The 16,581-nt window shown below is 39.6% G+C and overlaps 1 protein-coding gene across 9 annotated transcripts in view; it reads right to left on the bottom strand.

The window, feature by feature from the left end:
* The window catches only part of ARID1B (AT-rich interaction domain 1B), a 300,848-nt gene extending 290,825 nt beyond the window's left edge, over nucleotides 1-10,023 (bottom strand). For 7 of the 9 annotated variants that reach the window (XM_035899768.1, XM_035899771.1, XM_009644296.2 and 4 more), the window contains exon 1: nucleotides 9,810-10,001. In XM_035899768.1, the coding sequence (XP_035755661.1) occupies nucleotides 9,810-9,995 (186 nt within the window). In that variant the 5' untranslated portion in view covers nucleotides 9,996-10,001. Of the gene's footprint in view, nucleotides 1-4,710; nucleotides 4,856-9,809 lie in introns of those variants that run through there. The other 2 variants (XM_035899774.1, XM_035899773.1) reach the window with 2 other exon arrangements.
* Between the last annotated feature and the right edge of the window lie 6,558 nt (nucleotides 10,024-16,581).

Here is a 16,581-nt window from a genome sequence, read left to right as displayed (position 1 = left end):
CAATATTAGAAAACATTATTTTTCTTGTAATACATAAAAATCAAAAAAGAAAGGCCAAGTACCCACACAGTCTTGGCATTTACTGAAATCTACTCTTCACCATTTGCTACAAGACTGCAAATTTACTCAGGTCATAAAACTTAATCTTCAATTTGAGAGGGATACATGGAATTTCTCACAGCATCACCTCAGAGGACTGAAAACCCGCCTGCCTTCTCTCCAACATCAGGTATGATTTTTTTCTTTGGTGAACGCAAGGTCTAAAGTATCATTTTCTGCAGAACATGAGGTTCATTTTAGAAATAACAGTTTCCTCTCTAGGACAACTTTCCAAACGTAAAAGGGCCGTAAATCTATTAAGTACACACTTCCCGAATCTGCAGGGGAAAAATCTTGGCCCCTGATCATCTTCAGTTTTGCCAACCAGCAATAAAATGAAACCAATAAAAAACACAAAAGCAGTCAATTTGCATCCGTCCTTTTAAATACCCTCCAGTACGGTGGTAGAGTCAAAACACACATCAATTTTCAGTGCTGCCAGCTGGGGAAATTAGGAGGGACAGCAGAGGAGTTACTTGGAAGGGGCAGGAGGAGCTCCGAGCAGAGGCGCTTGCTGAGCAGCCCTGCCTGCTTCCTCCGTGCACAGGCTCAATCTGTTCTTGGCACAGACTCCTACGTATTTGTTTTTACTGAGCACCACTTGCACAGCACGGAACAGTTCACAGAGAGAGAGAGAGAATCCTGTGAAAAGAACAAGGCAGTTTTGCTAACCTGTCCTGTAAAACGCGTATTTGCCAACACGGCTGTAAAACACACGTATGTACACAGACTCGAGATAAGTAATGTCACTTCTATAATTAAAACAACATCTTCCCTAAGTGGCTATATAAAGCTTGTTTATTTTGATTGGACTCCTGTCTCAAAAGACAAGTTATATTACAGTTTGCCAAGAAATACACAGAAATCTCTTCATCACGGTTCTGTGAAACAAAGTAATAGTAAGTGTAATTTGTCCCTTTGACGTATATACCAAAGCCAAATTCACTGACTTTCCAAAAGGTGTATTTGAAGATAAGATTAAAATATGCTTTCTAATATTGTCCAGTCACTAGATTGTTTATTAGCTGTTACATGTCTTGTTCTTAACACACAAATGCAAAAAGCATTACTAAGAAACAACGTTCAGAAGAGGAGGAAAAGGATGGAGCATACAAATAAAAAAACCAGACACTTATTTTCTCCTTGCTCTTCTTCCCCACCCTCCAAAGACATTGTAAGATTCAGAGATCCAATACCTACCAGCAAGGATGCAAGCATTTAACACATTTGTTCTATTTTAGGCAAAGCAATGAGTAAGAAGCACAAGTAACAGAGAAGCACCCCAAAATCACGAAAAGTAGAAGAATAGAAGCCTAAAAAATTAAATGAGCTGTAGCTTTAAGTTGTTTCTTAAGTTCTTAAATCTTTCTTTCATCTGCCTTGAAGAGCAACAAAACACCAAAAGCTTGAAGTATTTACATTAGGATCTTTATATGCCCCCAGTTAGTATAGTTATAAGGAGCAATGCAATGCATAAACAAACATAAGTTTTAGAAAAAAATTACCTACAGAGAATGTTAATAGTTGTAAACATACTTACACTTTTTTTTTTTTTTAAAAGATTTTATAACTCATTTACTCCCACAAAAGTCTTGATGTTTTAGGTGATAAAACACAGAACTGGAGCAGGTTGCTGAGCAAGCTTTGATTATATGGCACGGGACCCATGTCATTTAAGACTGAATACATAAAGAAGATGTGGAAAATGCTTTTGATTTTTTTTGCAGTACTTACTATGATACTGGGAAACTAATTTTTACTTAAATTTTGCTGAAACTAAACCTAACATAATCTTAGCTTTTTTAAGAAGAAAAAAAAAAAAAGCTGCTGGTAGCAACAGGAGTCTAACCTTGAGCTACTGAAACATCAGATGTTCCTTGAAAGGTCTATTGTTCCAGGAAGCAATCGACCTGACTCTGTCCCAGGGTCACCAAAGCGACGGGTACTGACCTGTCTCATTCGGAAATTCTCTTCAATTGACTTGGGAGGGCTGTTTCTGCCTACGCTGCTATCAATTAAAGACAAGCCACCCAACCCCAACAACGTGGCCCCCAAGTGAAATCATAGCTCTGCTTGAAGTCATAGCAAATTTCCCAATGATTTCAGGCAGGTTTCACCTTATCTTCAGTCCTATTTTCAGCTGTGGGAAACACACTCCCTGTTTTTTAAAAAAAGCAAATTCTATTGCCTCCCTTGCTTCCTCTGAGCAAGTTCAAATTTACGGACAATTGATAGTATCTTCTGAGAAACAGACCAGGACTTCAGAAAAATGCTGAGTTGCCCCCCGGGGACATTACAGAAAGTACGATTACAAAAATCTTAATGTGCATGCTCATGATGGGTCTGGATGTCATTTCAGTAGTTTGGAGCGCAATTATTCTTTGATGAATATTATTAGCAGAAAACTACTATGCCTATAATATTAGGAGTAACAGTTAATTATTCCTTACCTACACTTTAAAACCCTCCTGGCACAGTCATTATATGGCAGCTGTTGAATAGAGTAATGCAGCAGCCTTTTCTTAAAGCAAGATGCTTATTTTACTTCAAATGTAAATAAACTGATGTCTCCTGCTGCCATGTAAAATGAGCTGTTTGTAAGGAAATGATTTTGTATCTTCCTAGTGGAGCAGCAAAGGGCCTTCTGTTCTCCACTTCTGATAGCCAAAATCTAATTCCTACCTAACTCCAGCGTAGACTGACCATTAATACTGCTAGCAAACCCAGTTCTCAACAACAAAATAACTGCTGCTTCCTTAACAGCAACTTTTTTTTCAGAACACTGACGCACAGGGTTTGCCTGTTTTCCTCTCTCATGCCCCCGCTTCCAAGCAGAATAACGAATGTGACTACAGCTATTAAATATTCCAACTGAAGTACAATCATTTAGCAGTAACGAAAATATATTTTATTTGCCATAGTACGTTGATGATTCTTATGCGCTTTCTGCACAAATGTAGACTGCCATTTACTCCAGGATGGATGTAAAAATTAGCATTTACTGAACATCAGTAGATAGTAATTGAACAGATAAAAATGTCGACCCTGTCTCATTTCCAAGCTTTCTCTCACGAGCTGAAGGATCAGGGTTTTTTTTCCTTTTCAACCTACATTTTTTTCGCACAGTTTCAAAGGAATGATAGAAGCTACTGAAATGTTTCTATTTACCATAATAATGCAATTCCGCTACTTTAAGGATTTTCTTCAGTAAACAGTCTCAGATGACCAGCATTAAGATGAAGAGCTAAGCCACCATAAAGACCCCCAAACTTATGTCAAATTTGATTCTGTGATTATCTGTAATCTGTGCTCACCTCCCTCTATAGAGTAAATTACACTCAATAGAAGGGATAATTCTGAAGGAGACAATACAACATAAAGCCTTATCCTGCCATGAACTAAAGTAGCAGGCTTTTTTTCAATTTAGTCAATGAGGCTTAGTATGCCAAAAAGAAAGAACCATGCTAAACATTTTCCTACAGTCTGCACAAGCACAGTATTTAGCATTTTCCTAAATCTAAAATTTAAAAATCCCATTTCTTTACATGACAAAGAACAGCAACTTTTCTTTGTAATTATTAACACTTGACTACCAAAAGATCCATTCTTTAAGATGACCTTACAAGGAAGACAAATAGCTGTGACTTCTCATCCTTTTTTCTGATTCATAAAAAAGGAAGGATTCAAACTTTACACTCTCCAGGAAGTATTTCTTCTACTTATTTTATTGATTTTTTTTTTTTTTTTTGCTGGAAGTTTATAGCAGTTCAACAGGATGGTGGATATATCATTTAAATAAAATTTTACTGAGGAATTATTTTAATTCAAAGTATTGACATGTTTTTAATAGAAAAGGAAGTTGGGAAAAGATTCATCTTTAAGAGTTTCAACTTTCTGCTTTCCAGGAATTACTAAGAAGGTTCATAATCTACTAGTAAGAGCTCCAAATAAATGCCCAGGAAAAAAAGCAAAACAAAATAAACAAACACCCAAAATAAGAAACACACAAAAAAACCCTCCCAAAACCAAAAGAAAAACAATACCCCCCCACCTCCCCACCCAAAACCCCAAGGCAAATCAAACAAAAATCTGGAAACACGTACTTCTGAAGCACATGCTGATCAAAGCTTCACACTCCCTTTTTATGGGTATGAAATGCATCTATCAATCTTTAAGAAAAAACAGCACATCTCAGTGTTTTGTCCTCCGCTGGTTGTTTCTGAGATTCAAGCATATTGATTCATTCCTGTTCTTGCAAAATAAATAAACCCTGCTTATTTTTGTGTCTATTCCCTATACTAACCAATACTAACATCAACTGTGCTAAAAGCTGCTTAGGAGCGCAAAAAGCTGCAATCTATTCAATATTCTCTAGCTGGTGAGGGCAATTACACACACAGAAGACAACAAATGCATCACTTGACTAGTATTAGCTGTATACATGCACCACATTTTAAAGTTAATGGTTCAGAGCAAAACATGACAGTAAGCCTCACTTTCTTGGCATACTTCAGTCTTCTAGAATTAAAATTATTTCAGAAAGTAACACAGACACACAACCAGGCACCCAGTAGTAAACACATTTGTGTTTGCTATCTTTAAAACTCTTACCTGCCAAGCCAACAGCCAATTGATTTCCTTGGCGTAAACTCGACATTTCCAATCTGGGACATTACCCAATACGAGCACTGTAAACCCTTTCCTAAATGAGGTAATCACATTGGTGCTGCTATAGTTCTGGTTGACTTGCAGTTTCCATTACAATAAATCCTTGATGCACATTCCCAGAGGTTCTACAACTCCTCTGTCCCTTTAAAAAAAAAGTTACTCCCAGTCAAAACCTGCCACATAAGACTTTAAAAAAAAAAAAAAAAAAAAAAAAAAAAAAGGCAAGCAGCACATTGTCCTTAATCCTCAAAATAATCTGTACATTAAAAAAAAGGAAAAAAAAAAGAAAAATGTTTCTCTGAATATCTACAGTTCCATTCTTAAAACAATGAGGACACTGACAACACTTATATTTAAATTCTGCAAATCAAGAATATAAAAAATGTTAAAGGGACAAGTGATTAGCACCCTTTCATCTTATAGTATTCCTATACTATAAGAGGCAGAAAGAATAGACAGAGGCCCAAGCCTCATAACTGACTGACTGCAAGGAGGCTCAAGGCACTACGCACGATCAATACTGAAACAAAAAAGTATTGAAATACTCCATTTTAAACAGCTGTTAGGAATGGCTATTGTACATATCCACACAGCTATCTTTCATGAAGAATTTACTACGCATTATAGCAACACGATCCTATTTACACAGTAAGTTGTTGTTCCAGTCCATCAAGTACACAAGGAATTTTAATGCATCCTAAAAAAATCAATTAGGCAATGATCATCTGATTAAAAAGGCACATCACACCATTCAATTCTTTCAAACATGTTCATAAATTCAAGCCTTCAGACTTTGCTGAAAACTTCCAAAACCTATATGTAGGTATTTCAAGGAGCTGATTTTTAACCTCAATGAAACTCAGCCCAAGATAAAGTATTACATGCTATTAACATGAAAAAGCAACACCATCAGACAATGGCAGAAAAAACGTATTTTAATAGGTACTCAGAGGTATTTCTAGTTTTAGCAAAAATGTTTTTATGAAGTAGCAGAAGGCTTTCCTACAGCACTAAAGCACAGAAACACATCGACAGGGCCACCGAACCAAAGCCAGAAAACGCTTAGGGCATCATCACTTGCTTGCTTGAGGTCCAAAATGCTGGGAGGGTGGGGAGGGGAGAAAGAAGTTAAATGAAAAGGAAGTTATTGTCTTTACAATCAGATCTTATAACTCACACTATAGTGAAATATATTGCAAAATCAAGCCTGAAGTTTTCAGGTGTGAAGTATCCCTGGATATTAGGATTTTCAATTTTGACATCACCTCTTTGTAATTCCAAGAAATATCTAAGAGATTAGAATCAGAAAGTTAAACCTGAAAGTATGTTTTTCAGCTTTCTGTTTTTATATACATACTGCGATCTCCCTGAAGTCCTGGGTGAGGAGTGCTAGTAATCCCAAAATTACATTCATCCCATGCAAACCAAGAGAGAGAGTACATGAGATAGCAGTATTAAGATTTACATGCAAGACCACCATTTTAAAGCCTTGGGATGCAAACACTGGCCTTGCTGCAACTTGTGTTTCAACCATGTTGAAAACTGACAACATAGGCACAGGTCAGCTTGCTCACAGCTTTCCCTCGCCTCCTTCCCCTCCGCTCCCACTGAAATAGGACAGGAAAGAGACAAAACCCCGAAAGTTTCCTAACAACATAAAAATCTCTTTGTAAGTAATTATTTCACCATAAATATTTATGCCCACTGACAAGAGACATAACTGTCAAATCTGCAATCCTGTAAATTAAGTATACAACTCTTAGTAACACCTTCCTTTCTTATACTTCCCCTTTTATACAGGTGCAGAATAATTTGGTTTTTAATCTCCTAACCCATTAAAACAATTTTACGCAAATCAGGCCAAATGCATTATATATTTGACTCACACTGAGTTAACTGGACACACCCTTAAAATTTGACAAAACGCTGCAGCATTCTTCAAATTTTGTCGCAACAAGCTATCGCCCATCGTCACATGATAAATCTGGATCTCTGTAGTCAAGCATTGGGAGAAGAAAACCTCAGGTTACCATTAGCTTCATCACCGTTTTACCTCTCTTTCCTACATGCCTACATATGTATTTCAAACCCCTTTTTCTTTAGTTATATTAGTGAGTAATGCAAAAAGATTGTCTGCATTTCAAATTTAGCCCCTTATATAAGGCTTAGTGTTTTGTTCTGGGCCTTGTCATCGATAACTCATGAGAGATGGGTTCCAAGCTCAAAGGCTTAGGAGATCTGGTTTCTCTCTTCACAGCATCCTTTGCAGCCACGTCACAAAACATATCCCATACTTCCCATACTCTCCTCAACCTCCTGTGATTTCCACACAGAACGTAAAGAAAATCTGGGGGTTTATTTGCACCTTCCTGTTTGGCATCAAGCATGCCTAGACCAAAGAGCAGTTGCAAGAGACAGTCTGCAGCATTATGCAGATACCACTTTTTCAACAGGTCAGCAGGCTACGCTTGACACCCATGCTGCAGAATGACTGCACCTGATACATTTCATCTTTTTCATCCTCTTTAATCTTTCACTGCTTATGCCAGAGGCCTTCCTTCCCATGAGCTCTCTCCTTCACCTCTGGGCTGCAGTCTGGAACATGCTATTCTTTGCTGCAACTTGACATAGACCAGCTACCTACATCTAGGCAATTATCTTCATTTCTACCATTTCCATTAATTTTAGCTGGATCTTTAGGGTGTTGTTTTTCATCTTTATTTCTTCATCTGCAGCATCCTGCAGCAGAGCCTGCAAGTTAAAATCTGTCAAGTCCCATAGTTCTAACCTCAAGCCACAACACTCGCTGACAAAGAGCCAGACTTAACATTTCAAGGTCATCTTCAAAATTCAAAAATCTTCACAGCCTAACAAAAAGCCTTCTCATTTCATCCAAGGAAATAGAACTGACACCCTCGGCTATCTTTGGGCAACAGCAGACGACAACTTAAAATAAGAACAACCTCCCCCATGAACGTTTCCCACCCTTCCTACAGCGTGGCACTTCCACCCTCATAACCCATCCACCCAGTGCTCTCTCTGCACACTACTTGAATCTGAGCACTGTATGTGTTTAAGGCCCAGGAGTTTTTAACCAATCAGGTTTTCGGAATTGCCTCGCGCTTTTGATAAATTCAATGTGACACTGTAAAGGATTCCAATTTCCAGAAAGTGCTGAGATTCACCTTCTGAAACTTCTGGCAATATTATTTATTTTATATATATTATATCTAGAAGTAGGTACATGCTACACAGCCAATTCTAACAAGCGTAGCTAGGCTCTCCTTATTTAATATTCATGTCACAGGAGTAAAAATCCAGCCAGGAATCAAACTGTGGCATCCTGTGCCAAAGACAACATACCACTCAGCTGGTAAGTTGGCAATTCAATTTACAAACCTGTAATATATGAGCAATATGAAAAGAACTGGATTCAGATCATTAGAGGTTCACAAACCAAACACACGAAGCTTTGGAGGCCGTCCAAAACAAAATCATGCCTAGGTGGTGATGTCCGTTCAATAAAAATTCAATGTCATAATTATCCTCTCACTTTTTCCCCAAAGAGCATTAGCGCTCAGAACTGTGCTGCTGCTCAGCCAATTATATTAATGCTGTGAGAAGATGGATAGGGCCGGCAGCCAATCACTGTGCCAGGTCACAGCCTGCTGACGGGTAATCTACAATTATCAAGCAATTAGCAAATGAAGTGAAAATTCAACACTCATCTCCACACAACGCAGAATAACTCATTTTAAAATTAAAAATATGTTTTAATAACTTCATTCTGGCTACAGACACACAGAGAAAAATAAAGACGCCTTTTTCCCATTTCGCCTCCTTTTACAACTGACAAAATGCTTTGCTGTCTGAAGCTAGTAACCAAACATACTGTTTGATGTTTCTAAACTAATCGATCTCTTCTTTGCAAGTAAGCATCTATTTAACAACAGAAAAGAATAAAAAACGAAAGCTGTTGATAAAGGTACTATTCACCCAACTAGTGTATTTGAAACTGTTACTTAATTAAACACCTGATGAACATCCTGTCCTAGTAGATGGGTGATAACTAGAATTAACCAGGCACCTATCTGCCTGGAGTCGAAAGTTTTCTTTTCTCCTCTGTATTTAACAATAAATGACATAGAAAGAAGCTGATCTGCAACTAGTCAGTTGCACAAAACAAATGTCCTTTCCCATTAATGATCAAGGTAATACTTTGTTGCGCTCACAACAAAGTATAGAGCTCCCATTGCATACACTCACAATCCTAATCCTAATTTTTAAAAAATTTAGCAAAACATAACTTCTGGATAACCTTGGTTTATCCCCCCTCTAGAAAACTACCACATCTTCCTTAGTATATGGTAGGAACATCAGAATTAACCTTCTTTAAAAGGGTAGTGAAAAGGCAAAAGAGGTGACCATCAACGGTGAAATCCGAGTAGATAAAAGGAGATTGTTACATTTCTATGTCCTCTGATAGAGGAGAAAAAAAAAAATAAATACTGACTTTAAAGAGCTGGTAAAGGGAAAAAAACAGGAAAAGCTACAGGCTCCTACCAAAAGGGGGAGCGGGGAGGGATCCACAACAAACAGCTGATGTAAATACATAACAGTTTTGTATGCACTGGACAACCCTAGTCGTGCTGCACTGATGTCAGCTCTAGGTTTTCATCTTGCATTTAAACGTACCTCAGCCAGAGAGAAAGAGAAAAAAAATATTCAAGGCTAAATAATGTCAACTGGGAAGAAAAAGAAAACTGATGGCGTTTGACATACTTCTCTGTCCAAAGAGATACCAGCAACAAAGTAAACTTTTTTCCTGACTGTATGGGGTTCCAGAAAACGTTCAGGCCCTCAACATGTAACTCATTTACTTTTGAAACAGTCCTTCACCCTCCTTCTGCACAAGACACACTTACTTCTGATTTTTTTTTTTTTCTTTCTCCCCCCTTGCACCCTCTGTGTTACCACCATGCCAGAAGGGAAGAGGAGGAGAGGAGGGAAACCAAAGCAACACAGAAAAATTCTCCACAAACCTGTTGCTGTGGATACTGCATTCCTCCCATGGCTGCCGGGGCTCGGCCCTGCATTCCCACGGGATAGCGCTGGGGGCCAGGAGGGCCGTAGGACTGCCCGGGGTAGGGGCTGCTCTGCTGCGGCTGAGAGTGGGGGGGATTGCCCATGCCGTACAACTGAGGTCTCTTCATGACCATCGGATCCATTGGACTGCCCTGTTGTTAAACACAAGCGGAGAAGCACTTCAAGATGTGGGAAGAAAAAGGTCAGAATAGTCATGCTTTACCGCGGGCAAACGATACACGCGTTTTCTCAGTGCTTTAATAAAGCAAATATTGACTTGACGTACAAACAGGCAAAGTACCATATGCTGGTTCTTGTATTAATTAGATGAGCTTTTGAACGGTGAGTTTGGGACTTCCACTGCATTTAAAAAAAACAAAAACTGTAACTTTGCACTCGAACTTAAGGTCGCCTCTTACCTACAGAAAAAGTAGAAAAACTGCCCAATAAATTTCAGCCTAAGAAATAATTAAGTATACTATTGTAAAGTGATTAGCATCACTGACTTTAATGTTTAAACATAAATAAAACCACGCCTATCAAGAGAGACATAAGTGGTGGACAAGCCATTTAACCTTGAGAAAACATCTGTTTTCTTACCTTGAAAAAAGGGAAAGTGGGAAGAAAATCAAGTTTCCAAGCACTGCAATGCATACAGAACACTGTATTTCAGCGTTTTCATACTGCTATCATGTGCATTAATAAGTTTCCAGATCAAAAGGCAAGTCATAACCCACATATTACATGAAAGTTTATTTGCCTCCTTAATAGACCTTAGAAAATCCAAACTGCAATCACTGATGGAGGGGGAGGGGAGGCAAGGGAGGGAAGTTTTATTTTTAGACTTTTTGGCAGCACTTACCAAGCACCGTAACAGTTTCAGGACGGGTGTCAACCATTGTGTGGTATTACTCTCATGTTTTATTACTGAGGACTAACTGAACCAGAAAAAATATTGTATTTTGTCAAGCACAGTACTGTATTGTTAATATGACATCCATTTTTTAATTCCTGAGTGCTGGTTATATTCACGGAAGAAAGGGGGGGAAGCTTTTAAAAAGCCTACCATGATCTCATCTTCATGAAAGAGACATATCCCCCACACCTTCTCCCAGGAAAAAGACCTTTTAATTCACCCTCCCAAGCCCACTCTCCCACCAGGAACAGGACTCCTTCCCACAGCACATTTTGGTCATGTTTTCCTACACTGTACTGTTGACCAGTTTCATTTTAAAGCCTCCTACATAACACGGCTTCCACAAGTCCTTTTTGGGCTATTATACTCTGATGTAATAGTTATTATGACAATAGATTACATTCCCCCCCTCCCCCCCCCATCCCTGTTTGTACTACTAACACACTATGGCTTTTTTCCCCCCCTATACACAGGAAATCAGTGCCCTCCAAAGCAGTCACTGCTTAAAGAACTATTTAAGTTGTTCTCACTCCTTCCTTCTTACCAGTAAAAAACCCAAACCTCACTTTTTTCACTGGCTCTCCCCACCCCTGCCAATACTGATCTGCCAAGAACGCCAACCAAGCTGAATGAAGCATTCCAAACGTGGACACACTACACCTGAGGAGGTGGAAATGATAACCACCTCCTCCCCCACACACAACGCCTCCATTCACTTCAAAAGAGGACTGCCCTTTTTTGCCACCATAGCAAATTGCACATTCACTTCTGATTTTGGGTGACTATTACTCAGCACTTTTCCCTTTATTATTTGGCTTCTTTGTGGCCAGATTAGAAGTTTCTATTTTTCACCACTAAATATCCCTGGGTAATATACTATTTATATTTCATACTTTTCAAAATCAATGGTTCCCCAACCACTTCAGGCCACCTGACCCATAACAACTTTTTTTTTTTTTTAAGGCCATCATGTACTCTCACCACACTGTTAACTAAAAACAACACAAACATAAATGTTCGGCAGACAAACTAGAGATTCCTTCTTACAGGGTCCCAGGGGACAACTTAAGTTTCCTGCTATAGACCAAAATAAGTTTATCTATGTTTATTTCTGTGTTTTAATACTCATTCTGTGTATTATCTGTCTGATTCATCTTCGCAAATATAAATCCTCGTTCAAAGCAAATCTTGAGTTTCCTTCACGAGATTCTCACGAAGCCCAACAGCACTGTTCATTGCCACCATCTCGTATTCCATAGTATTATTTCCAGGTCTCGACTCCAATAACAACATTTACTCAAAATTCAATTTTAATTAATTCTGAGTGTAGTATCTTCTGTTCCACATCCAATACTTAAATATAATTATAAACAATGCAGATAGCTACACAGCTAAAACAGTCTGACACTTTCCATTATTAAGACTACTTTCAGGTGCATATAAACTTTGCCAAACTTCAAGCATTTAGGCTGAAATTTTCCAGGCCATATGTATGCCTGAGGCTGAAATTCTCTGGAAAGTTCAGCAGAAACAGTTCAGCTATGTCTTAGAATGAGGTCACAGAAAAATACATCGTTTATGTTCTTACATAAAACACTTAAAAATACCTCTTGAATACCATGCTTTGGGGCAGAGAATGTTAATTTGCCAGGGTGACATTGGGCATTCAGGAGGCGAGGCATGCGTCCCTGTCGAGAGAGTGAGCACCTCAATGTCACCAGGCAGCACGGGAGGAAGAAATGGGAGCACGCGTGCGGCACGGCCAGACTTTGTAAGAGGAGTTACGAGGTGTAGGGAGGCAGCCTCAAATTTCCCGGACAAAGAAAGAGGGACAATGGGTTTAAAAAAAAAGCAGCAGAGACAGAAGCGAGGCAGGAAGAGTTTAAGGGAGGAGGAGGGAAGAAGGCCAGGAGTTGACATGGATACAGGCCGAAGAGTCTCTGTCCTCTGGACTAGTGATCTCCAAGTGATGCGGGAGGCATGGGGGGCATGTATAGAGTGAGCCTCCCTGCCACCACTTGGTCCTTCCTTCCCTTCTTCTCAGCAGCCTGCTGGCTCTTTGCTGCTTCTTTTGTCCTCCCCAGGAGAGCTGCTGCTCCTTCCCTCAGATGACATCCCTCCACTTTGGGAAGGAGGCGGGATAAAGACCCTGCAGTATTGCTGTAACTCCAGTCTGTCGGTCACCCACGCAATGCTGAAACCGAAGGGGCTGAGGGCACAGGTAACAAGGGACCCGGGCGTACTCACAATTCAGCAATGCTGAAACCGAAGGGGCTGAGGGCACAGGGCACAGTTAACAAGGGACCCGGGCGTACTCACAATTCGCTGTGGACGCTGCAGCTGAGGCACCAGTGCATCCAGGACTGGAGATACCACAAATGAGAGGGCTAGACAGAGAGCGGTAAATACCCGCAGGCAAGTTACGGGGACAACCCAGAGAGACCTCACCCTGGCTGTCAGTGCCGCCTGTTGCCTCCTCCCTCCAAGGTCTCGGGGAAAGAGCAAACGGCACAGAAGAGCACTCTGATCACCTTTAGGACAGACCCAGTGAGGGAGCGCATCTCATCCCACATGCTGGCCGGTCCCTATAGAGGGTGGCAACTCACCACTGCTATTCCTGACTCCCTTCAGACCAGATCCCAATTGTCTGTGCAGTGCAGGTGAAGGTCAAAGACACCTACCAGTGACTTGGTGGCTGCCAACACACTTCTGCAAGGCAAAACAAAACCAAATAGCTAGCTCTTCCCCAGGTTTAAGAAACATTACCATTGCAGAAGCTAAGAGCTGTTGGAATTAAGTCTGCCCTTGCAACGTTACACGTGTCTCCTTCACAGATATAACCGTATCAGTCTTAAAATACACAGTCACACTCTTGTCCTCACAGGCAGTGGATGTGCCTGCTCTAGGGACCAGCCAACGGCAGCGCAGTGAAGGGGCTGTTGTGTGCTACAGCACCGAATGCTTCGCTTACCGTATGGGTAGCAAATGAAGCAGAAGATGGTCTTACCATTATGGTAGCTATACGCTGCTCAGGCAGAACTGGAGTCTACATGGAAATCATGGTACTTAAACTGCAGAAAATGCTGTGTACCTACAACTACTTTTGAATTTGATGAGAGATGCGCTTTGAAAGTGTTTTCGGAAGCTGTACGATGTTCCAGAAAATTTAACCTAAAGCCAGCATAAACAGGCCATTCAAACTTCCTACAGCAATGCCTCAGTTTCCCAACTGCATGAATTAAAAAAAAAAAAAAAAAAAAAAAAAAATTATCTATTCACCAGAAAGGTGATCTGAGAATTTAATACAACCGTGATCAATACCATAGAAAACTCTAATGGAAGAACAAATTTTGTCTTCAGAACAGCATACGGTGAGAAAGACCTGGAGCCATACACTTAACAGAAAGAATAACCAGCTGCTCACCCAGTACTATGCGTCCCATACAGTGGAGGTAAAAATTTAATTATAACTTTTTCCAACTTTAACGCATGCATGGTTTTCAGCTTTAGCATTCTTTTAAAGTTTCATTTTTATAGCAAGACTTTTTTTCATCCACACATTTTGAAAAGTTATTTAAAAGGAGTTGTTAGTGGAGAAATACGTATTATAATCTTATGCAAAAGGTTCCTTTAACATTTATTAAGTTCAAGTATTTTTTTTTAACATCAGTTCCAACAGTTTTCAAAAACAAGTTTTGGGTAACAGGATGATTATGACAAGTATCAACCTCTTCATGTTGCAGGGCTCAACAACCAACCCCTCCACACCTTCTCCCCAACACTTACCGAAAATGACAGCACTGTTCTAACCGCATCGCATTCTAAAACCCATTGGGCATGTATGACCATGAACAGATGATGGCATCTCCCATGCCTTTACTTAATCCTATTACATGGTGTTTTAATTACTTTTTAAGTTTTATTTTAGTTTCATTGCAGTCATCAATACCCCTTTATTTCCTTCACCTTCCTTTATAGAGGGGTCCAATTTTTCCTCTAGTGCTATTTTGCTCCCAATATACACATTACCATTTGACCAATTTAGCTAGTGTTTGCTCCTGCTATTTTTACTACCATATTCTGCCAGGCAAGCCTGAATGGATTCGGCCTTTTGCTTCCGATTCTGCACCTCTTCTTCAACTTGCTGCATTTCATTTAAACTTTGCATAGATCTGCAGTTCCTCGAAATATCTCAGTCTTGTTCTTTGCTTCAGTCTACAGTAATATTATAATTTATAACCCCTTTATTATAGTGCCTATCTTGTGTCAGTATCAGATTCATTTGCGCAGGTACTATCAGGCTTTGGAAGAACACAGCATTTCATAGAAGTCCTTGCCAGTCACGTACCTTGTGAGCGCATTAAAACACCCAATGAAAGGTTTGCTAATGATTTCAATAGGGCCAAGGTTTCACTTCTGGTCTTTAGATTGACAGTGCAACCATTAAGGTAGGATGCAGAAAAGCCTACACTGCCTGCAAATAGTAACTGAGAACCTTATTCTGTTACCTGCTCCTTTTTTCAATGTTTTGTGTAGAAGAATGCATAAATGCAGCATCCCTGCTATAAGCAGAAGTGGAAAAATTAACATTCTACACCCACTTGTAAACTCAGTATCACCACCACTTCTGCTCTCCTCCTAGTCAAAACAAATAAATAAATCACCTCACCCTGAAAGTACGTGGAGATTCAATTTTACCTTTTCTAAAGTGAGAGGAAAAAAACCCCTACCATTTTCTCTCATCATTTCACTGGTGTTTTCCCAGGCATCTCGTCTCCAGTCAGATCTGAAGCAGGGTGCATGCTAGAGTAACTTGAGCAGCAGCCTGACCAAGATGTATCAGCTCTTCCTTTTGGGACATTACTGATGTTATGCATGCATTATATAACCGCTATTAAGTTACCAATATATGTTTCACTTCTAACACCAAAAATCATTGTTTGAAAGACATTAATGAATATGAGCAACACTGGTCACAGTCCCAAAATGTAACTTTAAGGATGCCACAAAGATCCCCACCACTAAAGTCTCAAGGCAGAGAGGAGTGGGAGACACTTTACAAAGGTCGCAGTGGGATTCAGATGTGACGAGAGAGCTCTTGCACAAGGCAGGCAGAGCCATTTGCTACAAGACAAGAGTATTTGCAGGAGATATAACTACTCAAGTGAAAGTGTGCTTTTTTGTTTGTTTAAACAAAAACATTGAAAGAAGCACTGGTTTGGCTGACAACAACAAATGCTACAATTTCAAGGGACTATAAGCCACAGCGCGTCCTAACAACTAATGCTACATCATTTGCGCCTATAACAAAACATGAACTCAACACTTTCAAGTAGGCTTGCCCTCAAACTCCTAGAGCTACTGAATACAATAACTCTTTGTTTATTCATTGATCTGCAGCCAAAGCTTCTGTCTCCGTATTAAAAAAAAAAAAAAAAAAAAGCCTCTTTATTAATAACAAAGCCTTGAAACCTCATAATAAAGACAGCTGACAATCAGCTACCGACATTCCAAGAAAGACGGGCATGGAGCTCTCAGCTCTAGGTCAGGCACCAAGTTACAAATTTATCGCTAGAGATAATCACAAGTATTCACTATAATACAATGACACAGCTGGCATGAGGACGAAACTGGGGAAAAGATAATCCATTCCTAGATAATGCCATCATTTGTATGAACATGTACAAGGACTCCTCAGCCAACGTTTTTACACAACAAAAGCGTGAGTATCAAAACACAACTCTCATTACACATGTTTTAAATACCCATTTAAGATGCAAACAACTATTAAAAAAGTATTAATGTACAGCATT

Source organism: Egretta garzetta, unplaced genomic scaffold, assembly GCF_000687185.1.
Source record: "Egretta garzetta isolate BGI_Z169 unplaced genomic scaffold, ASM68718v1 scaffold397, whole genome shotgun sequence".
In the NCBI taxonomy this organism is placed as follows: Eukaryota; Metazoa; Chordata; class Aves; order Pelecaniformes; family Ardeidae; genus Egretta; species Egretta garzetta.
This window is presented reverse-complemented; position numbering and strand designations above follow the sequence as displayed.